Consider the following 19,801-nt stretch of genomic DNA (forward strand, 5'->3'; position numbering starts at 1 on the left):
CTCCCAGTTATTTCCATTAAATAAGCCTCCAGTGCAACAAAAGCGCTGATGGTCCAAAGATATATACAGCTGCAAGAAACCTGTGGCAGAAATCTACAAGCATGAAGAGTGCAGATTGTTTTCCTGCCCTGAATTTAATATGTCTCTGAAGTTTTGTATTAATGTCAGCAAGATTAATCCCTTCATCAGTTGTAGAGGTAACACCATAAAAACTCACAATACTGCACATGAACTTTCATACAAACATTTGAGCTACAAGTAACCAAGTTCAAATGCATCTCAAAATTACTGTAAACAGACAGTTTCCCCAAATTATAACACTTTCCAAGACGCCAGCTGCTGACTCATTTTGTCACTACCCCCCCCCCCCCCCCCGCCGCTCCTGATGTCACTCTGCCTGTGCTTTGTTTTCTTTTTTGTAGACAAAGAAAATGTTGGAGGTATTTTTCCACATGTTTCCCCCCTGTCCACCACCTGGCAACCTATGACAATATTTGTTCCACAAAACCCAACAGAATGGCACACAACATAACATGCGGTGCAATAACACTTTCAAAGGTTACAACAGCTGGAAAAACTGTGATTTCACTTAAAACAAAGGCACAACAACACAGAATCTGATTGGCTGATACCAACAGGATCAGCAAATCAGTCAACAGGAGTGTGTTTTATCTCACATTTTCTCTTTCTGTTTAACTTCTGGTGAATTCCCTCTCTCTTCCCTGCTTCCCCTATTGTCTATCGTCACTCACATGTTTGTTCACAAACTTAATATATAACCGATATCTGTTCATTTAACTGTCCGTCTGCGCACTACAAACCAATCTGTACTGTGTGATCCCTTCTTTTTAGACCAGGAGTTGCAAAACCATAACCTCTACCTGACTATCACTGCCATCACATTGCACCACTGGTTCAGCTTCAACATCCACCTGCTGTCTCTGCACGACCACAAGCATCTATAGACTCCAATATAAATAACACTTTAACTTATGGGCCAACATGCTGTGAAGATGTTGCTAATTATTGTTTTAAGGGGGTGGACTTAAGTATTCACCAATGCTTTTTTTTGATTCACTGTTTCTAGTTGTCTTCTCATTCAAATGAATGTTATTGCATCATAGTTGCCAGACTATCACAGGGCTGACACAGAGACAGACAACCATTCACACTCATATTCACACCTACGTTTTTTTTTTGTTTTTTTTGTTTTTTAGAGTTACCAATTAACTTGCATAGCTTTGGATTGTGGGAGGAAGCTGGAGTACCCGGAGGAAATCCATGCTGACACGGGGAGAACATGCAAACAGTCAGGCTACAATAAGCTTTTTAACTCTTGGTCCAGCAGCAGTGTGAGTGTTGTAGACATGTATTTCATGTTTATTGGCGGCTGCTTACTGTTTCTGTGGTTGGAGATGAAATGTAACCGAACCTGTTTTAACTTGTCGTGGGTTTGAGCTTTTTGACAGATGAAGTGATGTAGTCTTGTTGTGTAAAACAAAAAATGTCTTTGTTGTGTTTGACTCAAAGAGGCTACAAAAAATCCAAACAAGATATAGTAAAATAAAACTATCCAAGGTCATTCAGAGTACAGGTCATTTCCTGTATGGTATCACGTTATATGAGCGTAACCCTCATATCAGGAGAACAAATAAGAAAAACTTCTTTGGGAGTGTGGAAGCCTTGATTTGCTTCGCCAGCACGAGGTGTGTGTTACAAATACAACAGCATTCCTCATTAAAGAAGGTCCCCAGACCTGAGGGAACAGAAGGCCTGTCACGGACTGAAAGGAAGGATTGAAGTCGAAATTAAAACGCGACAGCTGAGAAGTACTGGCATCTCTTTGGTCAAAGGAGAACGGTAATCAAATCTTGTCTTGTCCTCAGAGAAATGGCAACAGATACCAGCTTTTAAAGGAGTCTCTGTGTGGAGCCAAAGTTGGCATGGATGCTGTGTTGGCTTATGTGTGGTGACAGTTGTATTTGTCTGGTTTTGTCGGTTGGGTTCAATGTTGTGACAAAGTTTATGCTGCCTTAGTGGCCAGGTTGCTCGTGAAAAAGAGACCTTTAATGTCAAGGAGACTTTTTACAAGGATATAGATGTAGATATAGATAAAGATAAAGATATAGATGTAGATATAGATACAGATAGCAAGCTTGCAGGGGTGGTTGGATATAACAGGACATTGTAGAAACTGGATATACAGAGACACTGATGTTTCTGTTTAAAACTAGAAAGAGAATTTAGGGAGATTAATTTTCTTTCTTTTTTATTGGCCAAAAGTCCTAAGTCCTCCCTCACGTGTCACATTTGACTCTTTGGGATTCAGCTGTTGACACCATAAACACTGTTTGCTGGCAACTACACCCACAACTGCAATCACATATAAACAAGCATGACTGTAAGACATGAAACTGTTTTGATGTGCCTCCATCACAGTGCACCTACATGTAACTTGCAAGACTAAACAACTTATCAATCAGAAAAAGGTAAACTAGCTTTCTGAAGTGATGTGGAGCTGAGATTCTCCATCATTTCTGCTAGTTTTCACTCCCTAACCATCAGCGCAGTCACTCAGGGAATATCCTGGATATTAAAACATTTAGGATCATCTAATCTACATTACTCTTTCATTTTTGTAAAATACTCTGCTAAGATCTGTAAATCCATTCATTTCTCCAATGTCAAACTGGATCACACAATGTGACGGCAGAAAATACTGCACGAAGCACTGCACCAGACGCACCACTTCAAGAATTACATGTCTTACAGACTATCTATCAAAATTAACATGTTAGATGAGTGTGACTCCAGACTTTGACTTTCAGGCTTCACAGTGCCAATTAAATCTCACACTATCATCCTGGCTACAACTCAGTCAAAGGCTTGGTAAAGTCGCAGCAGTGAAACAAAGAGGGGAGAAAACTCCTGCAACAGTTTTCCAGGCCAAAGGCCAAAAAAGACAAGGATTGGATAAACTTGTGAGCAAGAGAAGGAACACCCAAAATCCACATCCCACACAACAGTTCAAGTGTGGAGACTAACAACTCAAACATGGAGATCTCGGCCCACGCTTTACACACTTGATGTTCTGAACTGGCAAAGTTACAAATACAAAGATCAAAATGTAATTTAAAATGTGACCAGACTGCTTCATTACTTAATGGTCATGATGAGGAGTACAGGGGGCAAGAATATCAAAACTATGTGAACTCATGTGAGAAATGAACAATCGCCTTCAACTTCACATAAAAACAAACTGATTGCCTTTAAAAGCACTGCTTGATGAATGCAAACTCTCAGTTTTTAACCACTAGTCTCACAAGTTGTTGGTCGTCTCTATGGTAGATCAGAATCAGAATATCGGCCAAGTAAGTGCGCACACATACAAGGAATATGACTCTGTTTTCTGTTGCTCTCAATGTGCAAACACAGAGATAGCCATACAGTTAAAAACAAGCAACAAAGCTTAACAGGTAAACATAAGGACTGGACTAATATAAACACAGTAAACTTGACTCCTTCAAGTTGTTTTAGCAGATTAGGCCCCCTCCACATCAGCGCTCACAGGCAGCGAGGTAAAGGAACAACAAACACTATAATCCAGCCGCTGCCTGGTTTCACACGGATGTGACCCTCATGTGTCCGTGCAGCAACATTTTCTGAACTGAATCTTTTCTGACTGAGCTGCTGCTGTATTTAGTTCCCGTTTTTTTAAACTGTTTAATGTCATCAATCTGTAAAGTTATCGTTAAAGCTATTTGAAGACCAACAAGGATAAATGGCTAGTTCCTTCCCGTCTCTGTCGAGATCCAGAATCTCTCTCCATCATTTCCTTCCTCACTTCCCTGCCCTGCGTCTGCTTCCTCCTCTTTACCTGTTAAATCAGCTCCTAAAGCTATGCTGGGAAATATAGTGCTATCATCAAACACACAGACTCATGCGGGAGTCTTTACTTTCAAAACAAGCCCGAGGGGGAACTCTTCTCTGGGCCACGTAAGTTTGATGATCAGACAGTGAGACTTCAGTTCACACACTGGCAGAGATTACTTGAGAGGCAGGCGGAGATACGGGCGAGAATGGCACAGGCCAGAAAATGGGCTGCGTTTAGGTGAGCGGGAGATCACTGCGGAGTCTTGTGTGGAAACTGTGGAGTTAGGAAATGAAAAAATATGGCATTTTTGGATTGAGGTTACAGATGAGAGCGTGATAACAATGTGGCCGTGTTACACACTGTGGCTCGGGGGCTGAAGGTGAAACATAACAAGAGCTGGAAATGGTGTGATAAGCACAAGGCTCTGTCTTTACAGTGAGGATGGGAGAGTACAGCTGAGACCTATTAAAGCCTCTAACACTGAGGATCCAGAGCGCTGCGGAGATGGAGATGCAACTGCAGCACCCTGAAGAGGTATAAATGAAAAGATCCAACGCCTCTCCAGCAGGTCGGGAGCGGGTGCACTGTAACAGAGCTGGAGCTGAGTGAAGAAGGAGGTCTGCAGGGTGCACATTCTCCACTTTGACCCCAACATTCCTGGAAACAGACCGTTCTCTCTGCTCACCACACCTCATCTGTCCACATTTTCTGCATACCAGCACATGCTGGCATGAGAGATCAAAACCACTTCCAAATGTGCAGACATCTTTTGTTACAGGGCATTAAGAACTTAAAATAAGTAGATTCATATCTTCTCAAGAAAGTGCAACCAAGATTTTTCAACCTTGATGAAATTCCACAGATTTCGGTTCATTGAAAACACAATGCAGCTTTCAATTTAAGACACAAAACAGGCCCCCCGCTCTTTTCAGGGGGTCAGCCACGCATCCCCTTTTCTACAGCACACTGACCCACTTATTCAGCATGTCCCAACCCCCGCTGCTATTATTGTGTGAAACAAACTCATCATTCATCTTCGACTGAGGTCCGCAATTACCCCCACTCTTTCAGGGCACAGAGGGAAGAGGGGACACGACGCAACTCAGGAACGGTAGCTCATTAGATTAGTGATGGCTTGCCACTGCAATTAACTAGTATACAGAGCAACTCAGTGCTCCAGTTTCCAGCATTCTTCCTCGCATGGGCTGCTCCGGTCAACGCAAACGTCAGGTCTGCTCAATGGGGGGAAGCAGCACTTTAGTCAGAGATGGGGCTGAATAATAAAAAGATGCGCAGTTCACTCCGGCTCTCTTTTCCCTCTGTCTGACACCCTCATACAAAGTGGAAGCGCACATGAGATAATAAGCAGTTTTCCCTTTTAATGTCAGGCTTTCACATAACTTGTAGCTCAGACTGCTTTGGCTGCTTGAACTTTAAAAAGCAGTGGGTGTCATGCTAAAATTAAGCTTACATTTTTTTTGTTTTGGTGTGTCTGTCTATCACACTGTATTTTCATCACACAGAAAACCATAATGTCCAGAATAATGGTCTAGCTTTAATTACTGACACACTAGCAATACGCTTATTTTGTAAACATGACTACAATTACGACTACTATGATTTATGTGTCTTGTGCTGACTTGTCTGACCTTATCACCTGCCTGCACATTGCCCCGACATAAACAGCATATATAAACAGGTAAACCATTAATGTGCCACTGTGTAGATGAATTTGAGTTGATATTTCTATATGATAATTGCCAGGCACAGTCTTCTAACCTACAAAGGCCTCACAACATTTGATCTGAGGACAGCACGTTATTTCAAGGACGTGAATGAAATGCTCTTTTGTATCTTAAAAGAGAAACAAACAATGATTTCATCTTGCCAAGTGTTTACAAAGCACTGAGGGTAAACCCCTGATGACACACTCCCTCGGGGGAGCAGTACCTCTGTTCGACAAGAGGAAATGTTCTCATAGACTGTTGCTGCAGAGCGCTGCTGCGGACCCCCAACGGGCCTGCAGGAAGCCAAGAACAAGGACAACTTCCAGTCTTTGAGACAAACAGGACACACGTGAGTCACACAGCGACCTACTGAAAACAATGTGTCTTCAGTCCTTGTGCTGTCTCCTGCCATGCACTGCTGCTCGTCTTAACTTACTTTCCCTCACTTCTGGAACAACAGTTGACAAACCCTCTCTGCTCTGAAGGGAATTCACATCTTATCTTTCGCCCTTAAATAACGGCGAGTTCATTGCTGGTTCAAGGAGGTTTATAACTGTTAACGTGAGGTTTTCAGAAGTTCAATTCTTGCCAGTGTAGTAAAACCAGAACTCTGTCCACGTCTGTGTCGCAGTAAATCAGGGCCTTTAATTGAGACTTGCTGCTGAGCTACATCAGTGACCTTGCCAGTAAGGCAACTCCTAAATATGTCAAACACAGATAAATGTCTCTAAATGTTATTATCGAACATCATTCTTCCTGTAAATCGTTCCTCCCCAGAGGAAAAACTGAGATAAGGACACACTTGTACACTTGACTGGCGAGACAGACTTCCCATGAAAAATGATGACGAGCTAGATCTAAATTTTACACAGTGTTTCATTTTCATTTTATCAGTCTGCTCTGTTGACGCAGCTCAAGAGTGTGAACTCAAGCTGAGCTTAATTTCCACATTCGTCATTTAAAAAAAACGTACAACTTCTCACTGCAGCAGGTGAACATCCTATCCTGTGGTGATCAGTGAGTTTAAATGACTTTGTTTATGCAGTGCGATAACATCGCTGCTCTTTATCATCAGCATTTCTCTGGAGCTGATAAAACCAAATCATCAAATCACAAATGTATGACTAACACAGCAGATATGCACCAAACCAACCAACCCATGTGCAGCTGGAGTTTACAGGGTTAACAGAAATCTGTAAATATTGAAAAGTCAACTGCTAACTTGACTTTCAGCATGAATGTGAGGCTGCAGTAGTACGCTGAGTACAGGTCTGTGAAATTATGCTAATATAAAAATAGGATTTTACTCATGACTTTTATTTGCCCTCCAATCATGTGTCGAAATCACGACTTTAAGATTTCTTAAAAGGCAATGGAGACAATGAGACAAGGCCTCCTCACCACCATTATCTCTCAAAGTTACACCCCAAAAATCTACTTAATAAAGTGTCAATGTTTGAAAGAAAGTAACTGGCACCACACAGAAAACTTTGCAGGATCTTTACCAACAAACAGTTATATAAGAAAGCTGAATCCATCCTGTCTGATTGTTCCCGTCCTTTACATCAGCAGTTTCAGTTTCAGCCATCTGGAACCCTCTTCAGACTTCAACAAGCTAAAGCCAACAGACGCAAGCCCTCCTTTGCACCCTCTGCCACGTCCCTCCTAAACTCTAGGAGTAAAACATAGTTATTTATCTTTAATCTATTGTTTTGTTCTTTTATCTTTTTAGTTGTCTGAGTATTTTCACTGTTGTATTGTTTCAGTGTTGTATTATGTGCCCTGAGTGTTGTGTTTGCTAAATGTACTCATCCCACTGCCCCACTGGGGACAAATATTGATTCATTTCCTGCTCTTTTTGCAAATAATTTCCACAGAAATACAGTGATATTTATTTAAAGTGCCAGTGTAACTGGATATTGTGTATCTTGCCTGTTCTGGCAGTGTCTCAGTATTCTGACACTCAGTGCCACAGATGTAAGGTGTAAATACCGTCAATTCAAAGCAGCAGCCCAACCTCTAATGACAAACACATGGCATAACTTGCGATGCAAAGCACACACGCTCACAGCTCCCCTGATGCTTATCTCCACACTCCTCTGTGACAGGGTGTCTCTGGAGCGGGGGAGGTCGAGAGCGAAGGAAATGAGTAGGAGGTGAACACAGGGAGTCAAACTGGAGGAGAGGGGAGGGAAAACAAACGGGGGGCTGATTACCTGCTTGGCCTCCGCCAGAGACGTCTGCAGCTTGCTTATTTCCTTCTCGTACTGCTCCTTCATCTTGTCCACCTCCTGATCGTGAGCGGCCACTTCCTCCTTCAGGGCTCCTTTCAGAGCTGTCAGCTCCCTCTCTCGCCTCCTCAGCACCTCCTCTTGGTCCTCCTTGGCCAGAAGAACTTCCTGCATCTCTACCTTCAGTTGCATCATGTCCTGCAGTAAATAAAGACGGTCGGGTTACTCTTTATCACTTCGGAATTTGAAGAATCAGATTGAGGAGTGCTGAGTTTGACCATGATCCTTAAGTTTGCTCTTCATCTTGGTTACACAGACATTTCTCATTGCAGCCACATTTATGTAGCTGTTTATAGATCAAACATGAAGAGCAAAAGACACGACAGAATGTGGACCTTCTGGAAATAATCAATAACAGCGATGAAGTCATTTTAGACACACAGTTCCAATATTATATTTCTGTATATTTAGTTTATTCTGTGGTGAGAAATCTTTCAGATGAAGCCATCACCACGTGAGGCTGCAATGGTTTGACAGAAACAAATCATTGAGCTCCTTACAGACAGGCTGGTATACAAGCGTACACAAAAAAAACTTTCCTCTTCTCCAGAACAATGAACACTGCATTACCGCCATAATGATGTCTTTCTCTCCATCTGTGGCAGCCCTCTTGGCCGAGTCAAGCTCGTCATGCATCTCTGACAGCTGGTCCTGCAGGTCTCTGATCTCTGTCTGGTACTGCTCCCTCTCCATCTTCACCTGGAACAGCCTGACAAACCACATGACATGTCACAACACAGTACAGTCACTCCACATACCTACTGTGTATCTGCGCATATACACACCCGCACACCTGCCCCTTAATTCGCACATACAAATGGCAGCACCTGTGCTGGGGCTTCATGTGAGGCCTACAGAGCACCGGGGTTCAAACGAATACCTGAACGATGGCAAACCAATAATGTTTAAACTGCCTCCACATGACAACACAGAGGGGGAGGGTGATAAGTGATGTGAGGCACCTAAAACAAATCACCACACAGTGATGTAGGCTGAAGCGGCACATTGATTCCTGCTGTAAAAACACACCAAATGATGTTCGTCCTGAGAAAGACAACTACGGATTTGTATGTTAAAGGGCAGAAATGGAGCTGAACAGTTAGTGCTGTCAGAGTGAATAGTAAATCAGTCAACAAACACACATTAATATGTTAGGTGAAAGATAAACCTAACAAACCAGAGGAGGCACAAAGGGCTGTATATCAAGACAGAGGAGCTGACATGGTAACCACTTCAGTAACTATCAACAGTCTGAGTGGTTTCATCCTACACTGCTTCCAGCGTGACAGTGCATGGAAATATCTCAGTGCAAAGCAACAGCTGATAAATAACACATCAAGCTAATTATTATCATTATTTATTATTATATGATCTGGGGAAAGTGTCAACAGCAGCATGGTTCATCTGATACACAGCATCCTTATTTCACCTGCCAACAAGGAGCTTCGCCAGCATCGCATAGAAAGCACGAGGGTCATGCTATCCCTCCCTGTTCCCACCTCCCTCTGTGCAAAACTTCAACAAAGAGGGATCAATACAACATTAAAAAAATCAGGATCCCTCACCAGCTTCCCACCGCAAACACTCGTGTTTACTGAAGCATACTGGAGCATTGGAAAAGTCTTTCTTTCTTCTTAGCTTTCTTTGTACTTGTTTTTTTTCTCTGGCTAATTATTAATCTGTGCGCTCTAAAATATTTATTTTATATTTATTTTATTGCTTTACATTTACATATTTTCATTTCATGTTCTAATTCTTACTTCTTACACTTGTCTATTCTTTACATCGGAGCAACTGTAATGACTCATAATTTCCCTTAGGGGATCAATAAAGTATTTCTGATTCTGATTCATACAATCAAGATGGAGATACCAGTGAAGGGAGCTGAACTTGGCTGGTTTGCCTCTGGCCAAATTTTACAAAAGTTAAAAAGATCCTGGCACTGACATATCAAACAGTCAACACAACAATGCGAGACTAGTTGAATAACATACTCTGATCATTATTGACTTCTCCAAAATGGTCACTTACTCTTCCACTGTGGTCTGGAGCTCGACCTCTGTTTTGGCTAGTTTTTCCCTCAGACGCTTGCACTCCTCTGCACTCCGCTCCAGCTCCTGCTGCAGCTCCTTCAAACCTGCAACTGCCCTCTTGTCAGCCTGATTCTTCTGTTGGTGACACAGAAATATTAATGTTGACAATATCAGCTTCAGTTCAGATACAAATGTCTGGTCTTTTACATTTCCTGCACCAAGATTTTGGCATTTAATCCTGACAACTTATTGTTTGGTAGAAACATAAAGATATGATCAGTTTCAGTGTTATTTTTGTTAATGGGATTTGTTTTAAATGTTGCGAAGAAGAAGAAGAAGCATATAAGATGTCTGTTGTGAAAAAAATTAGTTTTCAAGAGAGTAGCCTGTTTGTTCTTTCATTCTGTCCAAGTAAATGTGCCTTTGTGCTGGGCTTATCCAACTCTAACATCTAACCAGTACACCCAAAATATCTCTTTCATTCAACAAGTTGACGAGTAATCCCTTAAACCCTCAATAAAAGGATATTCTCAAACTGCAACAACAAGTTTAGCAATAAGCTGACATGCCAACATAAACAAGCTGGTGTCAGAGGCACAGAGACACTTACCATGGTTTGTTCCTCAAGTTTTCTCTTCAGGTCGTTTATTTCTTTCCCCAGTTCATCATTTTGCTCCTGCAGAGCTTTGGTCTGTGCAGAGAAGTCAAGGGGCTGACAGAAGAAGACAGTTATTTTGTTAGGATCCATTTTGAAATGAAATGCAAATGGAATATTAGGACTCCAGCATTAGTACTCAGTTATGTAGTAAAGCGTGAATATTTAATAACTGACAGTGTCTGCTTCAGAAAGATAATTTGCACACAGTTTTTAAGGGTCCATTAAACCGCTTTGAGATCACAGTTTTCCTCAGTGGTTTATATCAAACAGGATGTTAAGGAAGAATTTCATTTGGAAATATACATTAGCACAAAAAATGTTTGTTGCGTGTATCAATGTATCAACCAGCTGGGCTTCACTTTGGGAAGCTGAACCCCAAACACACAACTATTCTATATACTGACAGACAGCTAAAGCATGAGGGTAAAACTGAAGCTTTATAATCCCAAGTTTATGATTTCAATATAAAACTACATAAAGATTGCAAAGGAGATGTTTTATGGGTTCTTCAGCTGTTAATGGAGCACAGTTACAATGATCTAACAATGTCTCACTTTGTTATCACTTTGTGCACTCGCCGTGGCCCGAGACTTCAACGTCTGTATCTTCTCAAAGACAAGGTTGACCTTTCGCTTTGTCGTTTCATCATTATCGTTGCTTCTGCAGACACACACATATACACACAGACACACACACACACACAGTATGTTAACACACTCGGGTTATTAAAAGGTAAAAAAACAACTTTTCTCAGTGTTTGGGGGGATCAGGAATTAATTCCAGACTGTTCTAGGAACAGAGTAAGTCATTCCCAGCTTAGAAAGGGTCAGGGAGGATCATGCTGCTTTGATGTGTCACCTCACAGCACAAACAGCTTCATTACACCCGTCCAATAAACCACGCGGCACATGAGCAGAGGAATCAAACGTATGGGCAGTATAATGGAATTGCTGAGTTTAATGTCATCGCCTGGTAATTTTGTAGTAAACAGAGCTAAAAATGTAGCAGCAACCATGCTAGGGCCAAGAAAAATCACCATTTCTAATGCCCTCAAATGCCTTCAAATAATATTATCAAGAGTTAACATACAGTCAAGTCGTAGTTTTATTCATTTACATAATTACTGAAACAAAAACAGAACTTTTAGGGAGCCTGGATTCACAGCATTTGGACACAAAACCAGCCACACACACATTTTTCTACCTTGGGTCCATTCTCTCTGAGAGTAACATAATTTACATCCTAATTAAAAAGATAGCAACGGAGCAACAATTTGCAGCGCTGTTCTGCCAGCTTAAGTGTTCCTGAATGTAAACAGCAACTTCTTGTAGCTAAAAAAAAAAAAAAAAAAAAAAAGCAGCAGCATTTCTGAGTTTATCACCAGACGTTTGTAAGCCCAAAGATGGGAGGATTTTCTCGCTCCACAGAAAAACTATTAATCCTTCAGTTAAAGTGAAAACATCAGAATCCATAAAAATGGAGTTACAACACTTTCACATGACATCAGTGATATATTAGTTCAATAAATTAGGCGGCTGTCACAAACAGCCAAACCCCCTAAAACTCTCTTCTCTTCATACATATGATTTTTATTAAACCTCTATAACCCCTGTTGGTGAGTGTTTGTCTTCTGAGGCCTTGGGAATGTAGCTCAGTTTCAGCCCCAGCACTTCCATCTGTGTTTCCTTTCCTTTGTCCTGTGACTCCTGACCTGTGGCCCGACACACCCAAGCAGTTTCCTGCTCTCTTTCTACATTATCACAAGCCTTTAGCAAGAACCGCAGAAACCTGCAAACTGTTTCTAACTGTGACATCATGAACAACAGTGCAGGCTGACTGGCGTTTGTCCATCGTTCTCAAAAAACAATTCTTGACAGTGACTTGTTACCTGAAGTTCAAAGACTGTAGAGAATGCACAAGACATCATATCTGGCTCCTTCAAACCTGAACTACATTTAACCTTTTAACCCAATATGCCTTTCCTTGACGGGCAACAAGTGTCTGATTACAGAAGTAAACAGAACGCTTTCACACTGCAGCATGGAGAAAGCAGAGAAAGAAAGTGGGATTCAGCGAGATAACAAACAGCTGGATCTCTCACAGGCTGGATGGGAGGGTAAGAAGAGCACATTCCTTTACTTTTATCACAAACAGTCCAACTCTGATAAAAACCACAGAACAGTCTCTTCCTTCATGATGCATTGCCTTATGGTGCAGCGTGTGGGATTTGGGCTTCAGAGTGAACAATATGCTCAATTCATGATTCAGCTAACATCAAAGGATTAAGATGAGAACTGTTTCACAACATTTGGTCCCATTTTATTTTATTAATATGAGCAAATAAAGCTGAAATAATAAAAGAACTCACCCGTCCTTAAGGTAATTAAACAAGATCTGTTTTGCTGTCTCTTCATGTGTTTGTTGTGAAAGCTCTTGCTGACCTCTCAAGAGATCAGGTGTCGTCTGGAAATGGCAGGAAAAGAGAGGGAGATCTTAGCAAAGCAAAAAAGGTGACTCACAGATCCTCATTTTGATGACTTAACGTACTGTTGGACAATGTGCTTATATTTGAAAGACAATGAGACAAGTTTCTGCATAGATCCCTTTTACCTGAACGTCGGCCTCTGAGCTGAGCTTTTTGTCCGCAGTGGTAGACGGTTTGGACAGCGATGTTGACAGTGATGTTGTCGAAACCTTTCCAGCTGAAGAGGCACTGTCCTCATTCTCTTTAGTCTTGAATGGCTGTGAAGAAGTGCGAGTCTCTGGCTTTCTGTAACCCTGAATGGCGCCGACACCTTTAGAGATGGTGCTCTGGGGGGAGCCGGGCGCGCTGGCGACACGAGATGAAGCCCTGGAATCACCCTTACCATCCACAGACGTGACCCAGGAGTCCTGACCGCCAGCTGTTTTCTGCAGCCGTAGCTGTGAGGGCCGCAAGACATGCTCCATTGATGTGCCTCGCTGGCGGCTAAACCCGTCCGAATAGCTAGAGCCATCTCGCAGGCCGAAGGCGCTATCCACACTGCGTGAGCGCTTCCTGTCCTCGAGATTGATCCTGTTCCTGCGCCCTGCCCTGCCCCTGCGCTGGTGGCTGCCATCTTTGCCATCAAACTTCTCAATGAGCTCATCGACACCAGGGATGGAGCCTGTGTCAATGTCTCTGCCTGAACCTGGGTGGAAAGGGATGTAGCGGCGGTTCTCGTGGCGGTTGATGGAGTCTGAGTACAGGGCATCCATCTGTTCGTCCAACAGAGTCTTAGAAATGGAAGACCCGGAGGAGTGGCGGGAACGGGAGGAGGAGGACTGAAGAACTGGACCACTGGAGTCAGTCCTGCGGAGAGGAAGGACATCAGGCTCGCGGCGGGTGCGCTCAAGGCTTGAGTTGGTGCTACTCATAGAAGTGGGGGATCTGGATGATGTCTTGCTCTGCTCACTCGTGGGACTTGACACGGTGGAGGGCTGAAGCTGGGCTGGAGGCGCTGTTTGCCGCTGCGTTTTAGAGCCTGGCTTGGACTGAGGTGGATTCAGGTTAGTGAGAAAAGGTTTGGACTGCGGCTGAGCGACTTGTGTTTGCGGCCTCGACTGAGGCTGAGCGATCTGGGATGGGGGCAGAGCCTGGGGCTGTGACCTCGGCTTAGTGAGGGCCGTCTCACTCTGGCTCTGGGATGGAAGTTGCCTTTTCTCTTGCTGCGCAGGAGCTTTATTCCGGTCCAGACTTGATGCCCTGGCACTGGACGGTGCAACGACAGCAGGTTTGGAGGAGTAACTCTGGTGCTGGCTCCCACTCTCAGCCAAAGATCTTGAAGGCAAGCTGTGGAAACCGTCAATGTTCAGGGAGTTGTTCTCTGGATCATACGGCTGCAGTATCTCAGGGTGCTTCTGAAAGTTCAAAAGGGTCTTTCCCTGTGAATCTGTGATGCCATTTTGAGGCCCAGAGTATTGCGCCATCTTCTGAGACCTGTACTCCATGAAGGGGCTGATGGATCCAGCCTCCTTGCCTCCCCTGAAATCATACTCCTGGTAGTTCTCAATAAAAGAGCCCTCTGTGTCGATGTACCCATTATTGTCAGGGTCGATGAGGGATTGAGGGCCTCTGTCTTGGTTGTTGAGAACTACGTAAGGGTGTCCATCGATACCCTGGACACGGATGCTGAGACCGTATGTTCCAGCTCCATTACTGTTGGGCCTGGAGGGGCGGGACGGCTGAGTGTGGCCCCGCTGTGGTCCGCTGCTAGGAATGCCAGTCACTCTGTACGACTCCATCAGGAATGCAGAAGGAAAATAAATCCCTCTCCCTGGATCAGGTGGCCCACCTCTGCAAGCAAAGATTCAGACAGGCTCTATTAGTTAGAGATGAGACACTACGTAATTCAGTAATATCAACAAATGTTTCCCAGTTCCACACTCAGCCACTAATGAAACATTAAAGCCTCGCTGCATTTAATTACGTCGCCTGCTTTCATTTGCTTTTCTTGTTTTGCATTCTTAATGTTGTGCTTTCTCTCCACTGAGATGTTTTGTGTCAAACTGCTCAGCTAATGTGCTCTGACCAAATGAAGAATGAGACAACAAGCTGCCTGTGTCGCCTCTCAGAACCCATAATATCGCCAAAAATATGAGTCAACATCGGCCACATTCTTTGTAAAAATGACTGGGTGCTGTTTAGAAAAGCCAGTGACTAACAGGTATGGCATAACAAAATGACTGTTTGCCATGCATGACAAAGAATTGGTTCAACAGGTTAAGAGAAAGGTATGGAGAGAAAGATAACACTTCAGCATGAGTCAGTCAGACCTGGGAGAAATGTGAGAGCTCTGCTATCTCGACACAACTTTGGAGGGCGTTAGGTTTAGAGGGAATGTGTAGTGTGTGTGTATATACCAGTGTAATTGATCCTTGTAAATGACATTGTAATTTGCAGCCCACGCTCATGTGATACGCCATGAAAAGAGAGCAACAAAATCTTATCCGGCTCACTTTTGTCACATTTATAATAATTGCGGGGTTGTCGAGGGTTGACAGATTTGCAGCAGGATCGTGAGAACACAGCTGGCAATAAATATCAAACTGTGTACAAATATCAAAGTAAGCTGCTGAGTGTTCTTCAGACACATTTATGCCTGGGAAGCCGGTGGAGACAAAGCCATCAGCGGCCACCATGTGTTTCACCGGACAATGGGCTTTTAGCAGGTTCCTGTTTGCCCTGCTGATAGTGTCCCATTCTACCTGATGTTACAATACAAAGACAGACGGAGATGGGCCTGGAACAAAGACACTGATAAGAGTGGAAACAAAGGCAGAAGCAGGATATGTCACATTAGCGTTAAATAGGTAAAGACTGACAACTCATAGCCCATTAAGAAGAATAAAGGGCCGTCTAGGGTTTAAAGATATGATTGTATGTACCATGAGAAGATGCACATTTGTTAACAAAGACTTTCCAGACTGTTGGTCCTTGGTTGCATTAGACCAGTGGCTCCCAACTGGTGCAGCCACAGAGTCCAGATTTCTCTTTAGTCATTAAGGTCCACACAGTTAAATGCATTCAGCTTCATTCTTGCGCTTGGCCATGTCTTTGAGCTAGTTTGCTGTCTCTGTTAAGTAGCTGTCATCTGTTGCTCATTCTAGAGCAGGAAACAGCACTTCAAAAATAAAAGCTTTGTGTTGGAATTTCACTGCTCTTAGAAATAAAGGGTAATTTTTTTGTGTTTGTTTTGTTTCTCGACATGTTTGCGTGTCACTTGCGGTCCTTTCAGAAGGGACCCACGACCCACCAGCTGGGAACCCCTGCATTAGACCATTGTGGGCAAAGCTGCAGAACACAAATCAATGAGCAAGATATCTTTATTGCAATATTGGATGTTTTGCTTTATTGTTTTTGCATCAATATGATGAGGATTTGTTATGAATTCAATGTGCTGGATTAGCCAAAAACAGACGTTCCTGTCCGAGTCCTTTATCTATAACAGCTTTAAACTGATTCCCCCCAAAATCTACTACATTAGGGAATCAATATCACAAAATATATCAAAATTATAAGCACTGATCGAAAATTTCAGCGTTTCCAAGGAAATTGGTTAGCCGAGGTGGTAAGCCACCTGACACATCTTATTAAGTGTAAAGCATTTGCTCCACGACGCAGCACCTCTGCTGTTTTCCCCCCAAGGGTAACATTTTATTAAGTGTATTTACCCAAATTTATAGGATATTAGCAGAGGCTGTGTCTGTTTCAGGTGAGGTGGCCTACCTCTGCCATAACACACGACTAGAAACAATTAAAAAATATGTACATAATTCACCTCAGCTTGATTTTGACAGGTCAACTGGTTGATCTGTGTGCCTCAGTAAGTCATAAGTACTCAGTTTCCCACTCTTTTGTTTGCACAGTAGGGAAGAAGGAGGCCTGCAAGGTAAAGTGTTTCTTCCAGGAGGAAGAGGACAGATTAAAGTGAAAGAAGACACACAATAGATTCTTTCATCCTCAGTGTCACATGTATGCCTCGACAAGTGTGCAACTGTCTTCCTGCCATTGTATTTCTCACTGCACAAGGAGGAAACCCTCACTGAGCCTGTCTGTCCTTCATATGGAGGCAGTGTTGCCTTCACTGACCCCTGTGCTGCAGAACAGGGAGGTCAGCACTGAGCCCAGGTTGGATGTCAAGGCCCTGGCTTTGATCTGTGCGGAGGGGAGACTCTGCAAAGATTTAACAAAGCAGATTTTTATCTCCTCATGTGAACTCATTAGTTTTCTGTGTCACAGAGAGTCCAGACACCGTGTCTGCAGCTGCATTCACTCACATGACTGCATCAAGAAAACACATCAGTTAAGAGGGGCCGACCTTGAGAGACTGAATGTAAAATATGGACGAAGTCAGTGAAAGCAGCGAGGATTTACACTGTGGGAAAATATTATAAAGTTACGTAACATGAATGGGAGTTCACTAATCTGGGGCGTCAGGTAACCATAAACATGAGCGACTGTAAACACAATTAAAATACCACTAATGTGTAAATGACACACAGAGATTGAGAGTAAAATCTGTGAGCAACCAGGTGACTGAAACTGCGATAAATTGAATTGACGCAGTTTGTGGACATTTTCCATCGCTGCTCAGTGCAACAGGTGGCATGAATCACACCACCAGCCTCACATACACTGTAAAACTCATTTATCTTTTCTGAGTCACTCACTAGTTTCAGTTTATAGCAGGTTAATTCTCCCTTTTGCTGTTAAATGTTGAGTTTTGTGCCTCTTGTTGAGTTGTTAACGCTCCCACAGCAGACATGTACAATGAACACTGGTAGCTGGTTACTCACCGGCGTCGTTTCCCTCTCTGGTTCAGTTACCGCAGATTATAAACGAGAGTTAAAAATAAGTTTTTTAAAGATAAAAAGTGCCCACGCTGCTGCCTGCTAACTTATTTAGTTGTGTGTTGTTTCCAGCAGGAGAGAGCAGGAGAGTTACAGAAGGACGTCCGACGCTCGGGGCCGCTCCGCCTCCTGAAACAAGCGCACAAACCCGCCCACCCACCCAAACGCCAGGCGGCTGGTCCAGGATCAGATCTCACAGCAGGAACCCTCCCTGACGCCCCAGCACCTCTTCACCCAGGTCAGGTTCAGTTTGGACCGGCCAGGCTCGGCTCGGGTCAGCTCAGCAGGGTCCTGAGAGTCCGAAACCACAAGTAGTAGTTGAGAGACCTCACACTCCTTTAATTCATGTCATATGAATACATCAAAACATCTTTGAAATAAAGAAAAAAATAATTAAATTGAATCAAATTAAATCAACAATTAGATAAATAAATAAATAAATAGATAAATAAATATTGAACTTTAGGGCGGCAGAAAGTGATAAAGTGTGTTTGCTTGTGTTTGGAAGAAGCTGTGCCAAAACAAAAATACAAATGCAAATACAAAATGACTGAGCTCAAGTTTTGGGGTGAGTCACTTTTTTGCTATGTGAAAAAACACATGGGTGGACCCAGCAGATATAATATATCTCTCTGAGAATTACTAAACAAATAAGCCAAACACACCCCACTGAAGTATTTTAGAAATTCTGGCAGATATTTCACACTATTTTTTGTCTACTTGCAGTTATGTCTCAGATCCTCATTGTGCTTTTGCGCTTTTTTCTTTTCTGTTTTTAAAAAACAAATTTGATGAGGAGTCCAAGATTTCTTTTGCCAACGGCTTCTTCCTGAAATTGTAGTGCACATAATAAAATAAAGAACTTTGAGGTTGAAGTTACACACTTTAGCTTCATAAATTGGTATTCATTTTGAATACAAACCGATTTATTAATTATTTAATGAACCTGGGAGAATTAACCACGTGTGTACTCTCTCTAAACTCCCTGTCAATTTAATTATTTGCACTCTGCATAAATGCAATTTGCAGCTGCATGTCTTTAAAAACCGAGAGCGTCATCTAGTGGATAGTGAGCTGACCTGAATGCGGTTAGTTAATGAGAACCTGTACTGGTGGTGGTGGTGGTAGTGGTACTAGTGCATGCATGCATGGGACTCACACAGACAGTGCAGTGAACGCATCACCATAGATGTACTCAGTGAGCAGATAGTGCGATGCAGCAGGACGGTGGGAGTGCAGCATTACAATGTAAAAGCATGGCATGAGGAGGCATTATGCTGAGTGGGATGAAGAAATGTTGATAAATGTTCTGGGTGTAGTGGAGAGTGAGTATTGTTGCAGAAATAAAGTGTCTGTGTGTGTATGTGTGCTTCAAGAGGAAGTGCAGGACTAAGCAAACAACAATGAGCAGTGATAAATAGTATCCAGGATGGCTTAAAGTAGGGAGTTACAGGAGCAGGAGTACAGTCAGCTTCAGTGATACTGTAGGTGCACTGAGAGATGTATACATACTGTTTATTTTGTTTTTACTGCATATAAATATCTTCATAGACAACAATATGTGATGATATTTACAGCATGTTTAAAGGCGCAAATCTCCTTACTGGATAGGAAAAAAATGATTTGATATTAATAATAATAACATTTGCTTCTGCCAGTATCTAGTTTTTTTATGTTGCAATAAAAGACTTCCAAGGTGCCATTAATGTTTTACCTTTGACAGAGAAGTATGAAGGTTGACAAAATATTAGAAACACACTTGATAGGATATTTAATTTCAATACTTCTTGTAAGTTCTTGAATGACCACCTGTGCTTAGACAACAACACCTGACCATACTCAGAACA

General features: G+C 42.7%; 1 protein-coding gene across 2 annotated transcripts in view; it reads right to left on the minus strand.

Annotated features, from left to right (window-relative positions):
* cgnl1 (cingulin-like 1) overlaps positions 1-18,064 on the minus strand; it is a 31,859-nt gene extending 13,795 nt beyond the window's left edge. For both annotated transcript variants that reach the window (XM_050044467.1, XM_050044458.1), the window contains exons 1-8: positions 17,901-18,064; positions 13,194-14,898; positions 12,952-13,046; positions 11,138-11,243; positions 10,536-10,637; positions 9,924-10,060; positions 8,463-8,601; positions 7,818-8,030 (exon numbers count right to left, since the gene is read on the minus strand). In XM_050044467.1, the coding sequence (XP_049900424.1) occupies positions 7,818-8,030; positions 8,463-8,601; positions 9,924-10,060; positions 10,536-10,637; positions 11,138-11,243; positions 12,952-13,046; positions 13,194-14,846 (2,445 nt within the window). In that variant the 5' untranslated portion in view covers positions 14,847-14,898; positions 17,901-18,064. The remainder of the gene's footprint in view (positions 1-7,817; positions 8,031-8,462; positions 8,602-9,923; positions 10,061-10,535; positions 10,638-11,137; positions 11,244-12,951; positions 13,047-13,193; positions 14,899-17,900) is intronic.
* Positions 18,065-19,801: the final 1,737 nt, after the last annotated feature.

This window comes from Epinephelus moara, chromosome 1, assembly GCF_006386435.1.
Source record: "Epinephelus moara isolate mb chromosome 1, YSFRI_EMoa_1.0, whole genome shotgun sequence".
In the NCBI taxonomy this organism is placed as follows: domain Eukaryota; kingdom Metazoa; phylum Chordata; class Actinopteri; order Perciformes; family Serranidae; genus Epinephelus; species Epinephelus moara.